The following is a 22,536-nucleotide window of genomic DNA, read 5'->3' on the forward strand; positions in this document are numbered from 1 at the left end:
GTCACTTATATTGACCCTGGGTCATGAGATCTCCTGATAAACCAAAAGGTCTTTATGTTTTTACAAGTGATTGGAAAATGTGTTTGTTCTGGTCTGGATATAGAAGCGAGGTGACAAAATTAAGGGCTTCCGATTACTGACTGTCACTGTCTTAACACGTTGTAGTTCTCGTGATTATAGAAAAAATGCACTTTATCGTAAGAACTGCAGGGTGCAGTCTGCATAAAATGTATTATAACCACCCCTCTGTCAGAGATCTGTGTGCCATTTGGACTGTTTATGTTTGTTTTTCCTGTTGTGCCCATATTTGGTTCTTCCTGTCCTCATTATGTCCTAATTGGTTAATTTGCTTCACCTGTCTGTGTCTGATTCACCACCCTTTATAAGTTGTTCTCAGTTCTAGTTCCGTTGTCCGATCTCAAGGTCATTTTGGTTGTGTGTTCTCCTGTCATTGTTGGAATTACCAATTTGAATTTGATTACAGATTCCTGTTTGTGTTACTCTCGTCGTCGTTCGTTTCCTTGCCACACGCAACCCGTGACAGAAGATCGGACCACAAAAGTTTAGCGGCGTTTTCCCCACGTTTTCTTTTCGTTTTTTATTCAGTGTTTTATTTTCTGTTTCTCCCAGTTATGGATCTCCCTACCGTCCTCCTCCCTATCCTGGAGCAGGGGAATCGTTCTCTCGAGGACCACACTAAGGACTTTATGTACCTAGCCTCCATGACACACTACCCGGTCAGCAGCATTTACTCGTTCTATCTAACTGGACTTAACCCGACCACACGAGCTCAGCTATCCGGAAAAGGTCCTCGAGAGAGCCTCGCCGCCTATGTTGAGTGGGTGCTGGTGTCCAGCAGATCTTCGTGGACCACGGAGGACAACACCAGCCCCACTCCAGACCCAGAATCCAACCAACCATCACCCCGTTTCATGGAGCATGAGCCCGAGCCCACCGTGGACGGAGAGCCAGAGCCCAGCGTGACCGAGTAATCGCCATGTGGAGCGACAGGACTGCAGATCGCCCAGGAGCCAGAGCCTCTCCTGTCCGATCAGGTGCGAGAGCTGGCCACAGAGCCTGCGACGGTGGACGTTCCTGATGGGCGTGAGGGTGCTGAGGACAGCACCGCCCACTGCACCACCGCTGAGGGTGAGCAACGCCTGGATCTGGGACTAATTGTTCTAGAACAAGATTTGACTAATTTCGTTGAAGATATATACGAAGACATGCCCGCTCTTCTTCCACCATCCAAACTGCCTGACAACCTAGAACAAGATTTGACTAATTTCGTTGAATATATATACGAAGACATGCCCGCTCTTCTTCCACCATCCAAACTGCCTGACTGCCTGGAACAAGATTTGATTAATTTCTTTGAAGATGTATATGAAGAAATGCCCACTCTTCTTCCACCATCTAAACTGCCTGACAACCTGGAACAAGATTTGATTAATTTTTTTGAAGATGTATATGAAGACATGCCCACTCTTCTTCCACCATCTAAATTACCTGATTGCCTGGATTTCCCACCCACCCTCCCTCTGTCTATTGTTTCTGCAGCCTCAGTCCCGCCACCGCTGTCTCCTGGCAGCCCATCTGCTCACCCTCAGCCCACCATCAGTGCGGTGGGTTTGCTGCAGGTCTGTCAGTCCCCATCGGTGTTGGAGGATCCCTCATCTCCACCTCCGGCCTCTGAGTCCCAGACTCCGCCTCGGTCCTCTGACCCAGCGGCTCCACCCCGGCTCTCAGCTCCCTCATCTCCACCGTCGCCCATCGGCCCACCAGCTCCACCGGGCTCCCTCGTCCCTCCGGCTCCACCTTGGTCGGTCGTTGTCCCGCCTTCGCCTCAGGACTCCGCTCCTCCGGCTCTGCCTCGTCGCTCCATCCCACCGGCTCCGTTGGGCTCCTACCTCCCTCCAGCTCCACTTTTGTCCTCGGTTGCTCCTGTTCCACCGCGGACCTCCGGAGCTCCGCCTCCGCCTCGGTCGCCAGAGCCTCGGGCTCCGCCTCGACCCTCCGGATCCTCGGAGTCGCCCTGGACTATCAGCTCTCCGTCTCCACCTCGGGCTCCACCTCCACCTGCTCCACCACCATCAGTCAGCCCCCTGGAGTCGTCAGCCCTTCCTCCACCATGGCTCCTCCCTCCGTCGGCTCCACCGTGGGTTGGCATGATGGCTGCGGTCTGGGTCTTGCATGGCTCCTCCTGCTCCGGGTCCCTCCTGAGTTCTCCCTGGCTTCTCCCTCCGTCGTCACCACCCTGGACTTTGTTTATTGTCCTCCTCCCGGAAGTCCGTCCACCACCAGAGCCTCCTCCCACAATGACTTTGTTATTATCCCACATCCACTCCCTTTCCACGCCGCGAGGTCGCGCCTTCCGGGAGGGGGGGGTAATGTCAGAGATCTGTGTGCCATTTGGACTGTTTATGTTTGTTTTTCCTGTTGTGCCCATATTTGGTTCTTTCTGTCCTCATTATGTCCTAATTGGTTAATTTGCTTCACCTGTCTGTGTCTGATTCACCACCCTTTATAAGTTGTTCTCAGTTCTAGTTCCAATGTCTGATCTCAAGGTTATTTTGGTTGTGTGTTCTCCTGTCATTGTTGGAATTACCAGTTTGGATTTGATTAAAGATTCCTGTTCGTGTTACTATCGTCGTTCGTTTCCTTGCCATACGCAACCCGTGACACCCTCATCCTCTGAGTAAGTCCAGAACTGGTGAGCTTGTGCCGTGCGTTCACCGTTGGCCAAGTGAATTGCTAAGCGATATCAGGTCCTTAATGAACGAATAATTAAAAATATGGGATTTCCAGAATAATCAAATATCTAAATTAACACATAATCTGTATTTATGATCAGTTTAAATTAGAGAAACCACCTAAATTTATGCTCACTTGAAATTGGGGTCAGATAAAACACAAAGCTAGATTAAAGTTGAAACTAAATCCTGATCAATTAAGTGGATTTTGCAGAAGCGCTGTGAAAAGACCGAACATGCATTAAACCTTCAACCAGGTCGCTGGACTCTGCCTTTGGGCCAACAAGTGGATCCTTACATCAGACCAATGGTCAAGGAGGAGTCTGAAACAGTCTCCAACATATATAAAAAAGGTGGACAGGAAGTTCAGCCGACTATGGCGTAATTGGTATCTATGTTTTCGGCATGAACCAATAACTATATTGAGATCAATTTCATTACAATCGGCCAATTTAATCAAATGTTATTAACATTTTTTAAATGCATTTTTTTTTTTTATGCAAGCTTTTGAATGTGATCAGCATGAAGAGAGAAACATGTTTCATTTTTCTAGAACAAAGGGTTCTAAAGTTATAACCATATAAATGCTGAATTTTTGAACTGGTTCTAAAGACCCCTAGTTGATCAGATCACTATTCATGACCATCACTACAAATATGCCAAATTTCATAATTTTGCTATGTTTCCTTCATAGGGTTGCCATAGACTCCCATTAGGAAGACTGTCTGTAGCGGCATATTTGCGGTAAGCCGCTATCTTAGTAAGGGTGAACAATAGACACGTGAGTCCGTATTATAACTTTTTCATCCTTTATTTCCATAAGATCAACAGTTGCGAAACAGCTTCATTGCTAAACATTAGCACCACACCTGAACACCTGCACCCACAAACACACGGTCTGAAAACTGTATCTGCTTCTCCTTTCTGACTCCACCTACTACCTTATCTCCCTAAATACGTAATTGCAGTGAAATAATAAAAGTCCTCATTCACAAAGCGATAACATTAAAAGCAAATACTCAGAATAAACATAATACACAAATAATAATCATCATCTACATAAACCAAATCGTATTCAAATGATCAAATTAGTCCATTCAGTCCAAAATGAAAATAGAAAAAGAAATGGCTCCAACACTCTCGTTATACAAATTAAAATATGGTTACTACACTTTTACTATGATAAAACCATGGTTAAATTTTGTAAGGGACTAGCTAAACTGTTGTAGTCTTGTGCCAACTTCTTAGCATCAACTTAGCAACATTTTAAAAATGCTTAAAATCCAAGTTGAATATGGGACAGTGTGTGTCTTTGGTTATAGAATAAGTAATACTAGAAAAAAAAATGTTTGTCTAGAAAAACTTTGAAGGTTTTTAGGTTGAAGTATAAAGTAGTTTTAAAGATTAAAGTCTGATAGATTAAAGTACTCTGAGTGTTAAGAATGATGTTTAGGTGTGGTTGCTAAGGTGTTTAGGTTGGTTGCTATGGTGTTGCTATGCTGTTGGTAGGGTACCCAGATAGGTTTCTAGGGTGTTGCTATGTGGTTGCTATGGTACTTCCGGTCTCATCCATGTTCAGCTATTACAAAATAGCTAGTTTTGCTGCTTAATATTGCAAGCTAAAATGTATTATTGTATTATTATGTGTTAATTATGAACACACTGGCTTGTAGTCAGTGTTGGATGAAGTATCTGAAAGGCACACTTAACTACAGATATCCTGCCAGAAAATGAATTAGGTAGAAGTTAAAGTCATTGTTTTTATTATATGTAAAGTATTTTTTAAATTAAATGCAAGTATTGAATAGTAATAGTACAAAGTAAACGCAAAATAGAAAAGGAGCAATTAATATTTAAGAAATATTTATACACCGTTTAAGCAGAAAGATTGTGTTCAGTTTAAACTTTATTTGGTGTCTTTGGGTAACCATAAGAGGCACTTCATTCGGTACTTAGTTTCTCTCATTCTAACGGAAGAAAACATTTCATGAATCTGCATCTGAAGTGGCATTTAGATGTGTTTACACAGTTTAATGCAGAGGGGACATGGATGCATTTAACCTGCAGTAACAAATGCATAAATAAAATGTTGAATACCGATATTTAAAATGATTTCAAACATGAAAAAAATAGTTGAAATCTGAAATTAAAACTGTCATGTCGGAGTCAACCGATTCAAATGTTCTAAGAGTAATGTAACTTCAATGAACTAACAGTACTTACGTCAGTGTGTTGAGTTTACAGTGTTTATCCTGCAGTAGAGCAGCAATCTGATTCACTTGTGTGTCTTCTAGTTCACTTTTACTCAAGTTCAGCTTTCTCAAGAGTAATGGGTTTTCACCAACAATTCCAGTCACATACTGACAGGCTTCATCTGCAGCAGGACCCAAAAATCTGCAGAAGACAAGATGAAGGAGGATTCAAATCAAGTAAACTTGGTGAAATCAGTATAGAGTTTATCTTGAAGTTTAACAATAAATTGTGCAGCTTATTTTATTAACCTTAATCACCTGCGTGTCATTTATTTTGTATTATTTCATCACATCTCACCTCAGTGTCTTCAGTTGAAAGTTTGGATCCTGTAGTAAATTATTGAGCTCCTTCACTCCTGTTTGTCCAGGATCATTTCCTGTGAGATCCAGCTCTATCAGGTGTGAAGGGTTTGATCTCAGAGCTGAAGCCAGGGCTTTATAACCTTCTTCAGTGATACTGCAATCTAAAAGCCTACAAAAAGAAACATTTTGAATTATAATAAAGTATAATATACAGTTAGTAACTCTGCAAAAAGACTTTTTAAAATAAAAATGCATTATATTTTCTTATCTGATCAGTACAGAAAACATTTCATCAAATGGCTTTTTTTAGTTTATTCAGCAATTATGTTTGATCAAAAGAAAATGCTGGTAAAATATCAAACAATGGTACATTGAACTCACCTGAGTTTCTCCAGTTGGCAGTTTTTATTTTCTAATCCATTCAGGAGTTTCTTCACTCCTGAATCATGCAGATTATTTTTGCTCATGTCAAGCTCTTTCAGACTGGGGTTTGATCTTAAGACTGTAGCAAGAGCTGAACAGCTTTGCTCAGTTAGACCACAATCACACAGCCTAAAAAATTAAACAGGAGAAAGAATTACAAAAACAATATATTAGATGTCAATATTCAGTGATTACTGAGAATTACTGTTTTGGTCAACTGATTTCTTTAGGACATTTGAAATGTACAATAATAAATGAAAACACTACTCACATCAGTTTGTTAAGTTTACAGTGTTTATCCTGAAGTACAGCAGTGATCTGATTCACTCGTGTGTCTCCTAGTTCTCGGCCACTCAGATTTAGCTCTCTGAGGAGTAACAAGTTTTTACCCACAATTCCAGTCACATACTGACAGGCTTCATCAGCTGTAGAACTCAAAAACCTGCAGAAAAGAAGATGAAGCAGAAATCAGTTCAAGTAAACCTGATGCAATAAGTAGTGAGTTTGCTTTTCCTCAAAATTAAATTTTGTGCACTGTGCAACTTATTCTATTCAAGAAAGTATATTTATTAAAGATATTTGAATATTTCACAAGCATATCATGTGTACTGTATTATTTTATCATGTCTCACCTCAATGTCTTTAGCTGACCATTTGGATCCTGTAGTAAATCATTGAGCTCCTTCACTCCTGATTGTCCAGGATCATTTCCTGAGAGATCCAGCTCTATCAGGTGTGAAGGGTTTGATCTCAGAGCTGAAGCCAGAGCTTTATAACCTTCTTCAGTGATACTGCAGTCTGAAAGTCTAGAACAGAAAGGAAAATGTAACATTCAGTTGATTAATCAGTTATTCTGCACATTACCTGAACAATATAAATCTAGTCAATTTATTTATTTATTTATTTTTGCAAAAATGTGTTCCTGTCTGCCATGCTGCCAAGTGGTTTGCAATTGTAGCTCCATGTTGCTTTGTTTTTCTATTGGAATTTCTGTCTTAACATCACTCTCTGTTGTTTACACTGCTAAAAGATAACTTAGTTCTCACCATATTTTTGATATTATATATGAACTAATTTGACAACTTTCTTTGTTAAACTAAACCACTAACACAGCATGTTAGCATTCAGTTAGACTGGTAGCTTGTCATTTGCATTTCCTACCATTATGCTTTGACATGCTATGTTTCTTTACTGTCTTGCTCCGTTTTTTTTTTTTTTTTTTTAAGTTCATCGAACAACTGTGGTAAGTCAGAATCATTCTACAATCATGGGGAGTAATGGCTTCTTCTCCTATTATTGTCACTTGCATTGTTTGCCAATATCTATAGTGTAGCTTTCTCTGTCAAGTTCAGATGTGATAAATGCAGGGAAATAGTTAGGCTGACAGAGACGATTTCAGAACTAGAGACACGCATTCAAGCATTAACTGAGCATTAACTAAGGAATGTGAGTGCTTTAGATAGAGCTTTCGATGTGACCAGCTTAGAGAGCCCTGTGCATTGTTTGGTTCAGGTTGCAGAAACCCTGCAGCAGGGCTATTGTGAGGTAGCATAATCACGGGACAAAACACCACTCTTCCATTACATCAAAATATTAAACAGTTAAACTTGATGAAAGTGCCTTAGTTATTGGCAATTCTATTATACAGAATGTGGAAATAGAAACATTAGTCACCAAAGTCCAATGTTTACTGTGGGTAGAGTCTCTGACATATTGGCAAATTTAAAAGTGCCAGCTAATGCTAAATGTAAATTTAGTAAGATTGTTATTCACGTTGGCACTAATGATGTTTGACCTCGCCAGTTTGAGATCTCTAAAATAACATAAAAACAGGTGTGTAAACTTAAAAGTACAATGTCAGACACCATAATATTCTCTGGTTCCCTCCCTGCTTACCATGGTGACGAGATTCTAGTGATGGGAAGTCTGGTTCTTTTCCATTAACCAGTGCTTTCAGACAGTTCATTTCAATGAACCAGTTAAGAAGCACTCTTCATCAACGATAAACCACCCTCTTGTGACATTTCAGTAATATTGTCCTTCCTCCAAGAGAAGCTGGATAAGTGTTGTTTCCCTTCCATGCTTGAAGGTCTACATAGTGGCCAGCTGCCTCTCACACTCCTATAGCCAGGCAGTCAGTGGGCAGAAACAACTTGGTTGTTCGTTTTTTAAAGGGGTCTAGGAGGCTGAACCCGCCTCGCCTCCTCACCATCCCTACATGGGACCTGTCTACAGGTCCTACCCCTTAACATTTTAGCCTTTAAACTATTTTTAAGAAAAGAGTCAAAAGTATCAATTATTATATTTATGGTTTAGTGGTTTATAGGCTGGTTTAATATCAATTATAATATTAAACTAGAAGAAGGGCTGATTAAAAATGCTAATTCATTCTCTGCCAGTAGGTGGCACTTCTTTCACAAATATAACGGTTTTCCAGTAACGGCAGTACACAAAGCAGTGCAGCACCTCACTTTGAAACGTGCAGCACTCATATTAATCCAATAAAATCATACCCTTTTTAATTTTAATAATCACATTACGCTATATGGCAATACTTGTCTTTTCTTCCCCATTGTATTTTTATGGCCTTAAATTTGATACAATTAAATTTTAGACTTTTTAAGGACCCGTGGGAAAAGCATTGATGACATTGAAATTAAATAAATAAATTGGACAAATAACATAAAAGAAAATACAGTAAACTGCTTTAAATTGTTCAGATACATTATAGGTATATAATGTATCTGAATGCTGTACTAGACCTACAGTAATGCACAGATCAGTATATTGATACACATGCAATTACTTTCTCAGATGTTTACGTTCGATTAAGACAAAACCAACTTTGTATATGTAAACCATGTGTGTTTTGGCAGTTTAAACATAATAGACGCTAAAGAGAGTTTAGTTTAGCTCCCCCCTGGAACGTGCGTGCTCGTAAAAACGTATATCACAAAGTTTCAACTGGCAAGGCACACAGCCGCGTCACTCTTACACAGTTTGAAAGTGGTTGAAATGAAAATAAATGAGTGTACGTTGTGAGCGAATAATTTGTAGTGATCTGCGGGGAGAAGCTGTCATTATGAACAGCTGATTTGTACGGAAACATCTGATGACCAAACTACATCGGAATTCGCGAAAGGACAAATCAAATGAGCCTGGGTCGATTTGTGTTCACAATGCACGTTTTTGCCGAAAGCGAACCATACTCAAACCACCTCCCGAGATGATCTTGGTTCGGTTCGCTTCTGAGGGGTCTGAGATCGTTTGGAGTGTTCACATATGGGCCAAAAATCACATGAACTGTCCTCAGACCCCCTGAAAAGGACCAAGTGTGAAAACACCCTAAGGTGCTTTCCACCCAGTTCCCAGCCTTACAGGCTCAGGTCCCTTCTGCGTAGTAAGTGGGCACACTCCCGCATGGGATTCAGTTCTGGAGGGCCTGACTTTGTCTTATTTAGGCTCGTCACAGTTCCCTCAGGCTTTGTCTTACTCCTTGAATGCTCTTGGCCCTCCTTATGGCCAGTCTGTACTGAGTTTCTTGGAATGATTATCTAAGGCCAGAGTTTTGCCCTCTTGTCTCCGATGTGGCTTACTCTGCTATATTTAATACCTTTGGGACCTTTTGGGTGCTTAAGTCAATCCAAGAATTAATCGTTCCTCTATCATAGCATAATGTGATTGTACTGGTTTCCCCATTAACGTTATCTCGGTTCCCTGAGATACCAGAATGAGTACTGCAATGCTAGCTGTGCTAAGTAGCTGCATGACTCAGTGTCAACACTTTAGTCAAAGTAACCCAAAGATTCTATGCCACAATACCCACTTATACAGCCAGATGACCCCGTCTATTTTGGTGGGCTATGGCAGGTTTCATAGCCATAGGTTAGTGCAGCTTTGCTGCATCGACATTAGTTTGTTTTTGATTTGCACTGTGTTATGGAAGGCTTGAGTAATCAGAGAAAAGGAGCTTTCCCCATAGCGTCCAGTGACATAGTACTCATTCCCATATCTTAGGTAACCAAGGTTACATTAGTAACAGAGTACATTTTCTGTATTTCAAGTTGCAGGACTTGTGCCAGATTTTTTATGTCTCATCAACTCATTAAACTCATCAGCTGATTAGTGGAGACTGCAAGAGCTGAACTGGGTTTGTCAGATACAGAAAGACATACAAAATATGCAGTGTTGCAGGTACTTCATGGACAGACCTGAAAACGACTGACTTGATGTTTCAAGGTGATAAAGTTGAGGTTGATGAACAATGATGAACACATGCAAATATATATACACCTAGAAGTGGTGTACATGATGGAAAGATGGACATGTTTATGCAAATGTTAGTTTTGTTCATCAACCTCAACTTTATCACCTTGAGAATATATATAACCTAGAAACTGTTCTAAACAACATAACTCAAGCCTTGCTGTCTTAAGATAAAATTACTGTAAACTGCTGTTTAGTAGTAAAATGACACTAACTGTAATTTTTCCAGCTTGCATTGTGGGTTTATCAGTAGATCACTGAGGTTTTTCACTCCAAAGTCTCCTAGTTCATTCCGGCTCAGGTCCAGCTCTTTCAGGTGTGATGGGTTTGATTTCAGAGTTGAAGTCAGGATGAGACACTGTTTCTCTATAATACGGCAATCAAAGAGACTGAGGACAAAAAAAGAAAAGACAATGACTCAGATCTATGATTATCATCTTACTGAAGAATTGTAATTTAGTTTCCAACAGTCTATTTTAAAACCCAGTCACACTAGTTCAATATGCTGAAAGATACAGTTTCTTCTCTCTTTTTTTTTTAACTATTTATCTGATGTCTTTTGTAGCATTGGACCAATCAGACACACAATTATTCCTTATATTTGATAAATAATCCAGCAAACCCCCTCACCTAAAAAGCAAACAATCCCCCGGTTTCACAGACAAGGCTTAAGCCTAGTCCCAGACTAAAATGTAAGTCTGAGCTGTTTGAACTGAAAGAAACTTGCAAATCTGATCTTGAAATTTGTCAGTGCCCTTTTTTTTGTCTCCAGATGCACACCAGTAATGTTTTTTTTCTAAGGCATTTTTATAAAAATTATTTGTCCAAACTGAACTATGATTTAATACTGGCATAGTCTAAGCCCTGTCTGTGAAATCAGCACTATGCATTAGAGTTCTATGGACAATCCCAAACAGGCAGAACAGACTGATAACACTGGTTTTATTGCTCAGATGGATGCGGGCAGAGCAACTCTCACTCCATTTACCCATAAGAGAGACACAAAATGCCCATAAAAATGGATTCTTCCCTATTAATTCATGGCCAAACCTTTCTATGAATAACTACGCCTATCCCTAGGTCAGTGTGTGTATTATTACTCTTCCTGTATATTGATTTTTTGTATTGTATATTTTTTATGCATGTCTAGAATCACTAGCTAATATAACCACACCTATGCCATGTTTGGTTTGCTATACCAAGTTAAAAGGCCTCACATCAGTGACCTGCCTCACCCCCTCTCTCTCTTCATCTTCTGCTCTTCTGCTTCAGCGTCTGGTTGCTGCCTGCATGGGACTCACTAAGTCCCAGGGCCAGTAAAGCCACACCTGACAGGCCTTGACTTCAGTCATGTCCCTTTAACTATTCTTGATCTTGTTACATGCTCTGGTGAATTAGTACTCAAAGTAAGGTTCTTTCTGTGGCAACAAAAAATTTCTTAGAGTTGATAAATAAAAATGACAGTGAATGTACACTGGGCGAACAGATTAGTTGATGGTAATATTAATTCTGCAACAGTTACTACTGGCACCCAAAATAAATAATTGTAATTAATTATAATTCATTGTAATTGTTTATATACATTTGCCTTTTAAGCTTATTCACTACATTCCCTTTTGTATTCTCCGTATTTCTGTATGTAAATAATCTGCACATAAATTCTTTATATTAAAATAAATAAATAAATACAATAAAATTAAATAAAAAAATAAAATAAAATTAAATACTTGATAAAACATACAAAGTTTGAACAATAACCGACCAAACTTGAATAACACTGTACAGATCTGGCCACTAAGAATGCGTCTTTTTTTCACGCGGCAGCCTGCAATTTGCCACGCGTGATCACAGAGCTCCCTGCAGGGTCTATTTCGGATTTTTCAAAACTTTGTTGTGCTTCACACAATATCCACCATGTGGCACAAGGAACAATATTCTGTAGTTAAACACCGCGGCCAGGGGTGTGTTTCCCAATAGCATCGTTAGCCAACAATGGTCAGAAGTTCCGTCGTTATCAACACAGTTCAACGATTCAGTGTTTTTCTTGAAACCATAATTCAAGCGAACATTCACAAATAGCGTGAACTTATGTGGTTGGAACTACAGCGCTCGACCTATGGTTAAGCATATTTTTTTGTTAGTGAGGCATGGGTTTAAATAAAATCTCAGTTTAAATAAAAAATAGCAAGCTAACATGCAGTACAATCTATACCTGTTATTCAGTCTAAATATAAATGCATTTTATGTAGTGAAGTAAAAAAGGACTTAACCCATTAACGTTTTTATTATTTGTAAACACATTTTATTGCGCTTTCCACATACATAGTCGATATGTTGGCGACTACAGGCAATAGCTAGTCAAGTCAGCATGCTGATTTTATTAGTCTTACTAAAAGTAAATTAAAAACAACAAACCGAGAGATGCAAAAGTGATAATTCATATATGCATAATGTACATTTTGTTTTCAATTTGAGGGTTTATTTCAGTTCCACATGTCAAGCTGCCTAATATACAAAAGCAGCCTAACCTAGCTGAACGATGTTCTTCCATTATTGTAATACTTTGGAAATTTGATATTCCAAAGGAATTGTTATTGTCGTTTTGATTAAAGAGTAAACCAACCAAATGTTTATTTAGTGGGTAATGTCTTTATGCTCATGGGTTGTAATTAGAACGAGGGTCCTGCGTGTCCTCCAAGTGAATGCGCCAGTGCACACGTCCAAGGCTAATTTATAATATCAGAATTAAACCCCTATTTAGAACAATGCCACTCAGTCAGCATCGTATAAACGTCAATACTGCATACTAAATAAATAAACGATAAAACAAACACTGTGGCTGTAATACTTTTAGGATTTTTGTGACAGTCATGTGTCATATGTTATGTTATTGTTTCCATTTGAATTTATTTTTGCTCTTTTTGCTTATTTAATGGAATATTTAATGGAATCTTTACTGGTGTATTTTGATGTTTTATTTGTTTAAGTAAAGCGGCTTGAGTAACACTTAAAGGCGCTAGAAAATAAAGATTATTATTATTATGAATTTATTAAATTAACTAGCTGTAGTTTTCTTATTAAAATCACTGAAAGATATAAATGTCAATGTCATTAAAGTCTCACTGTGCTGTAAATTATGTTTTAGGTCCAAAATGCAAGAGAAGCAATATGTGGTGAATATGGAAACATTTGGATTCCTGCTGAATGAGAGAGGGCTTTAGTTTCACTTTTAAATTAATTTGTTTTGGCTTAACATTTATATAGCCAATTTGATAATTTGAATAGTGAGGGGAAACATAGCCTGTAGCTGTTTATAGTGTTAAATATCTCAATAAAATGCGACGTATGTGATTTCTTCCCCCCTCCAAAAATCGCAATTTTATAGTAGCGTATTTTTTAACATGTTGCAGCAAACATTTTAATATGACTTGGGGAAAAAAAAAAACAAAAAAAAAAACTTTAATGTCTTTAAACCGTTGAGAGTTTTCCTTTCACTTTGTCAATATTATAAAACATGATGCTTTACTATGACGAACTAGCCTACAAAATAACATTCTGCAGTTAAACACCCAGACAAGATATATTATGGCGCATTACGTTAAATAAATAAATAAATAATAAATAAGATTACAATAATATTTTTAGAATAAAATCAAAATTACGAGAATGAAGTAGTAGCCATACTGTTGAGAAAAATAAAAGTCATAGCAATAAAATTATATTGTGAGAATAAAGGTGCAGCATTATGTATGGCTTTTTAGTGCCATGTTAAAAACTCCAAGATAATATTTTGACGAAATAATGTTGTAGCAATACGAGAAGTCAAAATTACAAAAATTAAGTTGTAGCAAGAGATTAAAGTTATAATATTTTGAGAAAATGGCCTGGAATAGGAGCACCTGGAGAAATTCCGGTGACCTGGGAACTGACTTGAATATTTAATGAAACAAATAAGTATAATTTAATGAAACATGTCTCGTTGTAATCGAAATGATTAGTTTACATGCAGCTTCAACTGAGGTGAATATAGCGATCTATAGTGGTGATATATCTGTAGCGATCTGAATAAATAATATAAAATCCCCTAAATTATTTGAAAGAACTTATATTAAAATTAACAAAAGTACAAATCGGTTTCAAGTTGCTCGGTTTATGTAAGCCTATTGTCTTTTCTGAAGTAAATAATTTGAATATCCACAAGCTGTTTTATTCACTGTCGTATATAATAAATGATCTGAAGTGACATTTCACGTCTTATTGTTTGTTAGCTATATAAAACTGATAGAATTTAAAAGCTAATTAAAAGATTGCAAAGAAAATTCTTCTTAAACCTTGTTCAGTTACAAAAATAAATTCATTGATTTCAAAACAATATGCAGCTTTGTTTCACAATGTTTGGGCCCCAAACTGTAAAAGAATGCAACTCCTTCAACAGCGGGAGATGCGTTAGACAACATTGCCGCTTTCTCCATGTCTGCAGCTTCTGTGGCGGAGCTCACGCCCGCGTTATCTGTCCAGTGTACAAAGCTGTGAATAAAAGATCAAAAAACTACCTATCGACTCCCGTGAACATTTCTCACTTAGCTATCAAACTTGCTCTCCATCCAGACAAAGAATTTACTAATTATCTTTTGTCTGGCCTCAGACATGGTTTTAACCCCAGTGTAGAATGCGTTCTTTATCAAAAAATCTGCAACAATCTCCAATCTGCCCTCGCAGAGCCCGACGTTGTTAACGACCTAATCAAAAAAGAAGTCAACTCGGGATCCATCATCTCCCCATAATTCCCCGGTCCCAAGCATCAACAGCCTGATCCCACTCGACGAATTTTCTCTTAGATATCACGACATAGACCAAGCAGTCAAATTGATTAAAACTGCAGGCCGAGGGGCCTGGCTCGTAAAAGAGGACATCACTTTCGCTTTCAAAGTGATGCCCATCCATCCAGACTCTATTCTATAAGATCTATAAGGCATCTATTCGGGATAAGATGGCTTGAGAAATTCTACTTGGCCGTCCGCCTAACCTTCAGTTGCAAAAGCAGCCCCCAAATTTTTGACATGCTATCAGAGGCCATTTGCTGGATCCTATTGAACAATTACGCAATTCCCCACCTTATTCACCTCCTAGACAATTTCCTCGTCATTTCGCCTCCCGAAGCAATCCCAGCCGCTCATATCCTCACAATCCAAAAAGTTTTTTCCAAGCTCGGGATCCCCATCACTGAGCAAAAAACCATGGGTCCCGCCACATCTATCGAGTTTCTAGGCATCAACCTAGACTCAGTTAAATTTCAGGTATCCCTGCCTAAAGAAAAGACTGACCGAATAATCCTCGTCTCCTCCACCCTCCTCACCAGCCCAAGCTGTTCCAAACGCGAGCTCCTCTCTCTGATTGGGCACCTAAATTTCGCCATGCGCTTCATTCCCCAAGGTCGCCCCTTCATTTCGCACCTCCTCTCACTCGCCTCCTCAGTTCATGCACTTGAGGACCTCATTAGCCTATCTCACGCATGCTGTAACGAACTTAGGCTCTGGATAATGTTCCTTAAACAATCAAACGGCCTTTCACTCTTTTATAACAACCTCGTTTCGTCTCCTATTGACATCCAATTATTTACAGACGCAGCTCCCTCCACTGGCTTCGGAGGGTTTTACCAAGGTCGCTGGTTCGCATCTCCGTGGCCCCCTCAGCTGCAGAGCTCCTCCCAGTCCTCAGCTTTTTTTTGAGCTTTACCCCCTCGTGGTAGCAGCTTACCTGTGGGGGAACGAATGGGCTTCCAAAAGCATCTTAGTGCATTGCGACAATGAAGCAGCCATGCAGTGCATTAATAAAGGCCGTTCTCATTCTTCCGCCCTCACGCCTCTCATAAGACGCTTAATATGGATCTCAGCCTGTGACCAATTCATATTAGTTGCCAAACATGTTCCAGGTTCAGAAAACCAAATCGCTGACTCTCTATCTCGCTTTCTGTTTCAGAAATTCAGGATGCTGGTTCCAGAGGCGGACAAATCCCCAACACCAGTTCCTCATTATTCAGAATTAATATTCCCATAAATCACACGCTAAAACCCCTCCTCGACGCATCCCTCGACACCATCCTCCAAGCAGTCTCTCCCAGAACCCTCTAGTCATACGTGACCGCGTGGAGATGCTTCAAAGCTTTCCACCTCTCATACAACATACCCTTCCCTGATTTTTCCCTACTCTCAATCATCTCATTTATCTCATTTCTCAACAGCATCAAGGGCCTCCAAGCCAGGTCTATCAAGGGCTACCTGAGTGGTATCCAATTCTTCCACAAACTGATGTATGGCGCCCCCTTGCCCGGAATAAGTAACTCACAAACCTCCCTCCTGATCAGGGGGAATCCAACGATCCCAGCCCACCCGGAACGACCCTAGACTTCCCATAACATTAGACATCCTTACCAAATGTATCCACACCCTCCGCACCAATTATCAGCCTCTCAGTGCTGCCCGCACACTCGATGCCATGTTCATCCTAGCTTTTTTTGGGTTCCTCAGATGCTCGGAACTCACCATCTCCTCTAAATTTGATCCAAATACCAACCCCACCATCTCAGATTTAACAATACTCGATAATGAAACTATTTCCTTTTTAATCAAACAAAGCAAGACAGACCAAGCCAAAAGAGGCCATGTCATCTACATCTTCAACCTCCCTTCTCCAATCCAACCATATCAGTCCGTCCTCGAGTTCCTCCACCTCAGAAATTCACAGGCCAAATTCCCCCATGAACCCCTGTTCCTAGACGAAGCCAAAAAACCTGTTACTCGTTTCTGGTTCCAAAAACACCTCAAATCTGTCCTGCAATCATCAGGCATCCCAGCAGAAAAAAATTTCCAGCCACTCTTTTCGTATTGGGGCAGCAACATCAGCAGCCCAGAAAGGCCTCTCCAAACAGCGGATCCAAACTCTAGGAAGATGGTCGTCAGAAGCCTTCCAAAGCTACATCTCCTCCCCACATCTCTTCCCCCCGACTGGTGCAATGCCTGGAGTCTTGATCTCCCAGCAGTTGCCACGAGAGCCCTCCCAGGCGGGTTTGCCTTTCTCACTCCTCGCCTGATGGGCCAAACTCTGTGTCTCTTCCCCCCACCTGGTGCAACGCCTGGAGTCTTGATCTCCCAGCAGTTGCTGCGAGAGCCCTCACAGGCAGGTGTTCCTTCTTTCTTGCCTGCCCGGTGAGAGCCCTCCCGGTCAGGCCTCCATACTTGCTGCCCACAAGCGAGGCTCACCCATCCGATGCCACGAGTCTTGATCTCTCGTCGGACGTCTCGAGAGTCCTCCTGACTGGGTGCCCCAAACCACGCATTCCAACATCAGTGGGCGGCAGGGCCTACCCATCCGTAGCCTCAAAACGGGTGTATGTAGGCTCCTCCGGCCTGCCAACCAGGCGACTTCTCGATCGTCAGCCTCCGCCAGATCTTAGCGCCTATTTTGGGGGGGGCTTCAGTCCGGCGGCTGTCCTCCACTCTATTGCTTTTTGGGGGGTTCTCTGGGTTCGGGCCATTCCCGAGCTCGGAGCTCTTCCCCGGACAGCACGCCAAACATGCATTACTATACTCCGCGCTAGAAATTAATTATTTTAAACATTGTCAAATGTCAGATTTTTCTATGACTGAGAGATAAAAACTCTTATTGGCTATAGGGAAATGAACGTGGATTTCTTTCCACAATCAAAGATGGATCTATAATTCCTGCCATTTAATATGTAGTAATATTAATCAAATGCTCGCACACAAATTTCCTTTGCTCTCACACAAAACCAGACGTGCGCTCTCAGATTTACACTGCTATGGCCCAGAGTGATTGCACGCATTTAAAACGCGCCTCTCCCTCTCTCTCAAAGTGTGCGTGTGCACACTCAAACAGTGTCCTATGCACTCGCAAATCTCTCCGTGCTTATTCGCTAGAAAATTATTATTTTCGCAGCCTGATTGAAAGTTTTTCAATAGTTATCATTATGCACTAGGAAAAAAAAAAAAAAAAAAACTCTCAAAACATATTTTAGGGCCTTTCCTTTAGTTTTTTTTAAAGTTGTAACTTTGTTTTACACCAATTATTGTACTTTGTTTTACTACTTTATCTGTTTTATGTATGTACAATCAAAGATGGATCTTTAATCATTTCTAGTTTAATAATATTTAGCGATGTTAATCGAATGACCATTAGTAATTGTTTGTTTTGATGATGTTTACATATAAATAACCTCTGTCCAACATATGTCATATGTAGCATCTGGATCAATCAGACATACATTAATTGTTACGTTTAACAAATAGTCTGTAAACCCAACAAGCCAGCTATATGCTGGAGCTCTGGAGACAAAACCCCCCAGCAACTAACACCCAAAAGGGCTCAGCTGCCAGGACAACGATCTGATAAGAGGTTTTATTGCCCAGAGGAATGCACATTGGCCCATGCTACATTTGCCCATAGGAAAGACACAATGCCTATAGAAATAGACTCTTTCCTATTCATTCACAGACAAACCTTTCTTTGACCTTCCTATCACACATAGCCCAGGTCATTGTGTATCGTATTACTGCATTGTATTTTAATTTTGTCTGTTGTATTTGTATTTGTCTTTCTACTGTTTTATGCATGCGTTATGATAGATGACTAGTTGTATAACCCACCTATGTCATGTTTGGTTTCTTTGAATTTGTATTTTGATGATCTAAAAGATGGTGTAAATTAGATGTTGATACCAACATATTAGTGTTTTAAGAAACCTTAGTAGTTTTGCATCAACACCCAATCGAATTACATATGCAAAATACCATGCTCACAGACAAAGAGTCGTAAACTTTCCCTCCAAAGGTGAAAGTTACCATGGGTTCATAGACTTCCTGGAGAGGCGCAGCCTCCAGAGAGTTTAAAGGCATCAAACGATTGATCGCTGCGCCCTTTACGGTCTTCCTCGTCTGCAACGTCTTCCGACTGCTGCCCATGTGGAGGAACCCACGGAGAGCCTGAGCCGGCACAAGGTGTGCCCGGCGGGCCCGACAAGCCCCAACATTCAGAGCTGTGGCTCTCGACCATAAAGAGCCAGACATTTCCACTCAACCCTGGAATTTATCTTCATGACTTGCCTCAGTCAGTCAGGGGTTCTTTTAGAACTTAAGAAGATGAGCTAGAACTCTTCAGGACTTCCCTAAGCACGCGCCAGGCCTTGCGGCCTTGACTTTCCATTCCCCAAAGATCACAGGACTTCAGCTGGGTCCCTCTCAGCTCTTGGTTCTTCTTCACTTTCCACATGGGAAGAAACTCCCATTGAGTCAGAACATCGTTGGAGTTCATCACTCTTCGGACCCAGAAGAGTGTGATCACGCTTCCAAAACCACCACTGCTCCAACCATCAAGACTTTCACCCGAGACTGCATTCGGACCAAGGCAATGCAAGTATCGTACATTTAACTAAACAAACAGAGGTTTAGTATAAGCTGTAGACAGCACTGATTGTTTCACTCAGGTGGCTGACTCTTTTCATAGCTTCATTTCCTTGTCTCTCTCTAACTGCTTCTCACTGACCCTTCCACCATGTATGAGTCATGTGAGTTATGTGTTAGTCCTTCGTTAATAAAACTGTTGTGCACAAATTACATGAGTGTTGATTCTGATTCTGCCTTGCAAATTAATGTCCCTTTACAATTCCGATTCGAGCTACATGTTGTAATACAATAGTACTTTAAGAAAGTCATTTTCTGTGGCCAAGAAATTACCATTTCTTAGAGTTGATATAAAAATTATACTGAATGTTTGCTGGGCGAACAGATAAGTTGATGGAAAATTAATTCCGCTACAGTTACTACTGGCAGCTGATATAAATAATTGTAATTAATCATAATTAATTGTAATTATTTATATACATTTCCCTTTGAGCTAAATCACGACACATATATCAGATTTATGAAAATAATTGCAATAAATTCTCAGTTGGTATGCTGGCAATAATAATTAACAATTCAAATCAACATCAAACATAAAAATAGATGTAAATGATGAAAGATATAATCATAACACAAAAAATAGAATCACTCTTTGGACATTTATTGGGATTTAGTGTTTGTTTTCAGTTCTGATTTTGGCTTTTTTTTTTCCATGAAAACCCACTAAACTCTTCTCTAAATCAGTGAATATATAGCTATATGACAGTTAAAGGTAATTGCATTGTCTGCAAATGCATTAAACCTATAGAATATAATGTGGTGACATTATGACAAATATGAGGAATTCATTTGTGTTATATTTGGTCTCCACATCTTAAGTATTTAGGAAATAGGGCACCTGACCCTGATCTAAAAAGTTCTGCCTTAAATCAGAAGATATATACATATACATATACCGCATGAACATTAAGAATCATACTTTTTTGTTTGTTTGTTTTGATAAATTGCTCAGAGGGGTTTGATCAAACAAATGAGGTTATTTACAAACCATGCAAGCACCCGATTCCCTGCTATTTCTTATATATATATATATTTGATTAATATGACTACATATTAAATGGTAGGAATTACAGATCCATCTTTGATTGTGTAAAGAAATCCAGGTTCATTTCCCTATAGCCAATAAGAGTTTTTATCTCTCAGTCGTAGAAAAATCTAATAGAAAAAAGAGAGAGGAGAGACACGTTTTAAGTGCGCGCAATCTCTCTGGGCCAGAGCAGCATGAATGTGAGAGCGTGCATCCGGTTTTGTGCAAGAGCAAAGAAAATCCATGTGCGAGCAGAAATATTTGCGCTCGCGCACTGTATTAATCTACTTTCGCGCTACAATAATGCGCTCGACATTTGTCATTAAAATAACACCATAAGACCCTGCGCCATATGTCGTGCTCACGCGTTTTCCCTTTACTCCACGCACACGTTCTCAGTGGTCAGATCTGTAACTACTGTACAATATAATGTTACTAACTGTAATTTTTCCAGCTTGCATTGTGGGTTCATTAGTAGATCACTGAGGTTTGTCACTCCAGTGTCTCCTAGTTCATTCCAGCTCAGGTCCAGCTCTCTCAGGTGTGATGGGTTTGATTTCAGAGCTGTAGTCAGGATGAGACACTGTTTCTCTGTAATACTGCATCCACACAGACTGAAGACAGAAAGAGTAAAGACAATTCATCAGATGATGATTCTATTTTTTACATTGGTTCAAATACTTTAAATTAAATAATTGAAAATAAATTGACAAATACTGTAAGTTGTGACCAATGACAAAGGCCAGAATATGCAATGCTATGGTATAAACAATGCAACTTGGACCCAGTTCTCTTAAACTAAACATTACATTTTAATAAATCACATAACTTTAATAAATAACTGTTGTAAAGTATAATTGTACTAACTGTAGTTTCTCCAGCTTGCATTGTGGGTTCATCAGTAGATCACTGAGGTTTTTAACTCCAGTGTCTCCTAGTTTATTCACACTCAGACTAAGCTCTCTCAGGTCTGATGGGTTTGATTTCAGAGCTGAAGTCACAGCAGAACAACCCTCATCTGTCATATAACAGTCACTTAACCTACATTGACAGAAAAAAAGAGAACAAAAAAAAATATGCAAAACAAATTAACTCTTTAAGGTCACTTTTTTTTATAAGCAGACAAAACAGAGTAAGAGAGAACATCATGTTTATTTAACCAGATTACCAAACACTACAGTGTAAAAATTGTGTGTGCATGTGAACTCAGACTCATAATGAGATATTAAGTACAGTGTTTTGGTTTAAACTGTTGAAGTGATTAAGCATTTTGATTCTTGTATGTGAATGTTACTGGCCTCAATTTCTCCAGTTTACAGTGTGAATCCATCAGTACGTCACATAAGTGATTCACTCCTGTGTTTTCTATTTGATTGACACTGAGGTCCAGTTCTCTCAAGTGTGATGGGTTTGATTTCAGAGCTGAAGTCAGGATGAGACACTGTTTCTCTGTAATACTGCATCCACACAGACTGAAAACAGAAAAAGAATGGAAAATCATCCAGATGTGATGACTACCTTACTGAAAAAGCATTTAGTTTCCAATTGACATGTGACACTACTAAAACCTCAACCTGGTACTTGCTAAAGCTTTTATCATGGTATTGAATTAAATGTTTTTTCCTAACAGGTTTAATAACTTATTTATGTTATAAACTCTGAATATTTAAATAAAATAAAACAATATACAAAAATGCATTAAGTAAAGACATGTTTTAAACAGATTAAAGTGCAAAAGTACAATACATATAGTAATGTGAAAAAGTGAGAACACCCTATTAAATTCCATGGTTTTCTGTATCAGGACATCATTAAAACAAATCTGGTCCTTGGCTGGTCTTAAAACTTTGAAAATAAAACCTCAGATGAAAAACAACACATGGCAAATTGCACTGTGTCATTTTTCACTGAACAAAAATAAAGCCAAAATGGAAAAGCCATGTGTGACAAAGTTAGGACATGTTTGGAAGGCTTGGAAGAAGAAAGCATCTTCTATATTATATATATATATATATATATATATATATATATATATA

At 39.6% G+C, this 22,536-nt stretch overlaps 1 protein-coding gene across 1 annotated transcript in view; it reads right to left on the minus strand.

Moving 5' to 3' along the window:
- LOC127153655 (uncharacterized) overlaps positions 1 to 22,536 on the minus strand; it is a 547,126-nt gene that overhangs the window by 201,030 nt on the left and 323,560 nt on the right. The window contains exons 32-40 of the mRNA XM_051094869.1: positions 21,799 to 21,972; positions 21,368 to 21,541; positions 20,941 to 21,114; positions 10,213 to 10,386; positions 6,364 to 6,537; positions 6,003 to 6,173; positions 5,690 to 5,860; positions 5,304 to 5,477; positions 4,977 to 5,147 (exon numbers count right to left, since the gene is read on the minus strand). Of these exons, the coding sequence (XP_050950826.1) occupies positions 4,977 to 5,147; positions 5,304 to 5,477; positions 5,690 to 5,860; positions 6,003 to 6,173; positions 6,364 to 6,537; positions 10,213 to 10,386; positions 20,941 to 21,114; positions 21,368 to 21,541; positions 21,799 to 21,972 (1,557 nt within the window). The remainder of the gene's footprint in view (positions 1 to 4,976; positions 5,148 to 5,303; positions 5,478 to 5,689; positions 5,861 to 6,002; positions 6,174 to 6,363; positions 6,538 to 10,212; positions 10,387 to 20,940; positions 21,115 to 21,367; positions 21,542 to 21,798; positions 21,973 to 22,536) is intronic.

This window comes from Labeo rohita, chromosome 22 (genome assembly GCF_022985175.1).
Source record: "Labeo rohita strain BAU-BD-2019 chromosome 22, IGBB_LRoh.1.0, whole genome shotgun sequence".
NCBI classification, from domain to species: Eukaryota; Metazoa; Chordata; class Actinopteri; order Cypriniformes; family Cyprinidae; genus Labeo; species Labeo rohita.